General features: G+C 73.7%; 1 protein-coding gene across 1 annotated transcript in view; it reads left to right on the top strand.

Moving 5' to 3' along the window:
* The first annotated feature begins 425 nt into the window (after window positions 1-425).
* Window positions 426-3692, top strand: part of CD81 (CD81 molecule) — a 5025-nt gene continuing 1758 nt past the window's right edge. Inside the window, exons 1-3 of the mRNA XM_012734329.1 lie at window positions 426-1192; window positions 3127-3224; window positions 3586-3687. Coding sequence (XP_012589783.1) covers window positions 508-1192; window positions 3127-3224; window positions 3586-3687 — 885 coding nt within the window. The 5' untranslated portion in view covers window positions 426-507. The remainder of the gene's footprint in view (window positions 1193-3126; window positions 3225-3585; window positions 3688-3692) is intronic.

The following is a 3692-nucleotide window of genomic DNA, read 5'->3' as shown; positions in this document are numbered from 1 at the left end:
TCAGGAAGTCTGGGCCACCACAGGCCCAGCCCCCCGCGGGGGCGCCCCTGGCCAGCAGCTGCGCCCTGCTGGCCCCTCCCCCCAAGCTGTGGCCCAGCTCTGGGAGCCAGGGTGGCGCTGGCCACGCAGGGGCCTGGGCAGCCCACGCGGCCAGGTCTGGCCCAGTGTCCAAGCTGTAAGTGATGCTCCCGCTGCGGGAGACCGGGGCTGCCTGGCAGCCTGAGCCGCCACCCCGCCGCCTCTGGGACCCCAGATGGCAGCCAGCCTGTGGCCCCGCCCGGCTCCGGCGGCCAGTGGCCTCCCGGGGCCCCTCTGGAACCACAGCGCCAGCCCGGGCTGTGCAGCACCTGCTCTGGGGTGAGGCGCTGAGCCCCGGCCCGGCGGGCCCCGGCGGGGGGCGCTCAGCGCAGCCCCTGGGCGCCCCGTCCTGGTGTCAGTGGCTGGAGGGTCTCCGGGTGGCAGGGGCCTTCCTCGGGGCCAGGGTGAGCCCTGGGCACCCACACCTGGATGGCCCAGGAGGCTGCAGCCGCACCACCACCCCGGACCTTCGAACCAGGGTGGGCAGACTGCACGTCCCAGGCACACGGGCCTGGGCTGCGGGGTGCCGGGGCACTGCACCCCGCGGGCCGCCCGCCCAGGCAGCGAGCCCTGCAGGCGTGCGAGGAGCGGCCATCGGGGGCCTGCTCGGCCGGGCCCCGCCAGCAGCTCTGCAGCCTCCCCCGCAGGGGTGTACTCTCCCCCGCCCCCTTTCTCCGAACTCCCTTCACCAGCTCCCCAGGCCCGGACACCCCCAGATGGGCGCAGGTGTCCTGGGAACTCGGGCTGTCACGCCCCCCGGAGGAGGGCCCGGTGCCCCTGGGGTTTTGGGCTCAGGGTGGTGTCTGGCCAGTCAGAGGTCAGGGGCGGCGCTGCAGCGACTCGGGCTCAGGGGACGCGTGGGGAGCGGCCCTGCGGCTGCTGGCTCAGAGCCGCACCCGGCAGCCGCCCGCGGGGCTGCACCCCAGCCCGGGACCCCGTGTGGCCGCGTGGTCCCCTCGCTGGCTGCTGGCCCTGCTCACGCCGCCCTGCTCCCCCCAGTTGGCCGGAGGCGTGATCCTGGGCGTGGCCCTGTGGCTGCGCCATGACCCGAAGACCACCAACCTGCTGTACCTGGAGCTGGGGGACCGGCCCGCACCCAGCACCTTCTACGTAGGTGAGTGGCCCCGGGCGCAGGGCGGGTAGTGGCTGGGGGGCGGGACCCCTCGGGGCGACCGGCGAGGGGCCAGACTCCCTGGCTTGCCGAGTCGGGTGGGAGGTGCCCTAGCTGAGCTGGGGGGTCAGCCCGGCCCAGCACCCCCACGGCCAGCTAGAGTCCTGGGGCGCCAGCCTGCTGGGCCCGCAAGGGCCGGGCTTGCAGCCGGCAGCGTCCCGGGCTGCTGTTCAGGGGAGGCGCCCCGGACGGGCAGGGCTGGACGCCTGGGCAGTGGGAGCCGCCTCTGAGGCAGCTGGCGCGCACAGCCGGCTGTGAGATGGGGGGCAGGGCTGTGGGCACCCCGGCGACACGGCTGCCTTGTTAGGCTTCCTGTCTGCCTCCGGCTGCCGGCTCCTGGGCACAGGCCGGGTGTGGGAGTGGCACCTCCTTGACACCCTGAGCCCGGGGCTGGCCTGGAGGAGCCTGGCTGCTAAAGTGGGCCTGGCCGAGGGCCCCTGCGGGGGTCTGTGCCCTTTCGTGGCCCCGGGCTGAGGTCGGGGCGGAGACTGGCAGTGCAGTGTCCCTGGGGAGGGCCCGCTGCGTGCCGCAGGTGCCCAGCGTCCTACTGTGGTTCCGATCTGCAGGGGCAGTGTGACTCCACCCCACACAGAGCCTGGGCCCTCGGGAGCAGGGGTCAGGACTGGGTGCACCCCAAGAGGCTCGGCTCTCCGGACTCCGCCTCGCGCTGTCCGCGAAGGCCTCTCCCCATGGCCGCCGGCCCACCGCCGCGCCTCCTGCCCCTCCCCGTGTGGGTGGGCCCTCCCAGGACTGGCCCTCTGGGCTTCTTGCTGGGCCTGCCAGGAAGGCGGGGGCGCAGATGTGAGCCCTGACAAGGGCGGTTTGTCCACCCGGGGAAGGGGGGCGCGGGAGCTGGCACCCCAGGCCGGCGGCACGCTGAGGTTCTGAGCCCGGCCAGGCCAGAGGCTCTGGCGGGAGCTGGCACGGGGGAGGTTGGGGCTGGGCCGGGAGGGCCAGCTGGCCGAACATCACATGGTGACCAGAGACGGGCCGGTCGCTGGCCTCTCTTCCAGGACGGGGGTGTCGGCCCAGTGGGCGGGTGGGCAGCCTGAGCTCAGCACAGGGCGCGGGCCCTGCCCCCGCCGGCCAGGCAGACACAATGGCCCTGGCACGGAGCCCCAGAGCTGCTTCCCTCCCTATCCTGTGTAGGGGCTTGAGCTGCCTGCCAGGTTGCCATGGTGATGGGGGGAATGGGCCTGTCCTGCTTGGGGGGGGCACTGTGGGAGGTCCCCAGAGAGGCGGTCAGTATGGCCCATGGGCAGTGGGCCCTAGCTGGCAGGCTGTGGCAAGCATGGGCAGGCCAGAGGCCTCTCAGCCCCCAGCGTCCCTTCTCACTCCTCGGTGGCCCCTGGGTGATGGGCGCGGCCCCCGGTGGCAGGCAGGAGGTCTGCTGGACCCCAGGCTGAGTGCAGGCTGCTGTGCCGCTGCCCGGTGCCGTCTCTCAGTGGGGCGGGCCTCAGCCCGGGGCGGGTGTGGGAGCTGACTGCCGTCCCTCCCCGGGCAGCCGTCCCAAGCCGGGAGCCCATCTGCCCTCTGAGGGGGACGCGGAGGGCGCTGCCGGCAGGGCCAGGTAGACCCTGCAGCCCCAGGCCAGGCAGGAGAGCCCAGCCGCGGGGTCTCACCTGGGAGATGTCCAGGGAGCACCCGATCTGAGCACCGCCCCTCCCTCTGTAGACACAGAAACGGGGGAGGTGGCCCGCGGCCTGGGCAGGCCTGGCACCCCACCACTGCCCCAGGCCGGGCCGCAGAGACCCACCCTGCCTGCGCCGGGCCGAGGCGTGTGTGGGCAGGAGTTGGGGGCCCGGGAGACTCGGGGTGGGTCTGGCCTGCTGGCCTCCCGGCCTCCCTCCCGGAGGTCACTGGACCCCCTCGCGCAGGCATCTACATCCTCATCGCCGTGGGCGCCGTGATGATGTTCGTGGGCTTCCTGGGCTGCTACGGCGCCATCCAGGAGTCCCAGTGCCTGCTGGCCACGGTAGGCGGGGGCGTGGGGGGCTGGGCCAGGCGCTCGGGCAGGAGGGTCTGGAGCCTGGGGCCCCTTGGCTCCTGAGCTGCTTTTTTCGCTTAAAAACCCACAAGCCTAACGGGAAGTGGGCCCAGCACGAGGCGCTGGGCGTTCGGGCAGCTCTGCCCTGTGGGAGCCCTCTCCTGGGGAGAGGGAGACCGCCGGTGCCTTTTCCCGGAGAGCCCCTTACCCCCCGGGGCCCTCGGGAGCGTGGCCTGGCGCTGTGCGGCCGGGCACGAGTGGCCGCCAGCCGCCAGCCAGCCTGGGCCTCGGGAAGCCCTGGGCCCGCTGCGGGCCACCCGCCCTGCCTGACCCCTGCCCTCCTCCCCAGTTCTTTGCCTGCCTGGTCATCCTCTTTGCCTGCGAGGTGGCTGCTGGCATCTGGGGCTTTGTCAACAAGGACCAGGTGAGCCCGGCCTCGGCTGTCCGGCCCGGGGG

The sequence above is a fragment of the Condylura cristata genome, unplaced genomic scaffold (assembly GCF_000260355.1).
Source record: "Condylura cristata isolate star-nosed mole 26May11 unplaced genomic scaffold, ConCri1.0 scaffold00054, whole genome shotgun sequence".
Classification (NCBI taxonomy): Eukaryota; Metazoa; Chordata; class Mammalia; order Eulipotyphla; family Talpidae; genus Condylura; species Condylura cristata.
This window is presented reverse-complemented; position numbering and strand designations above follow the sequence as displayed.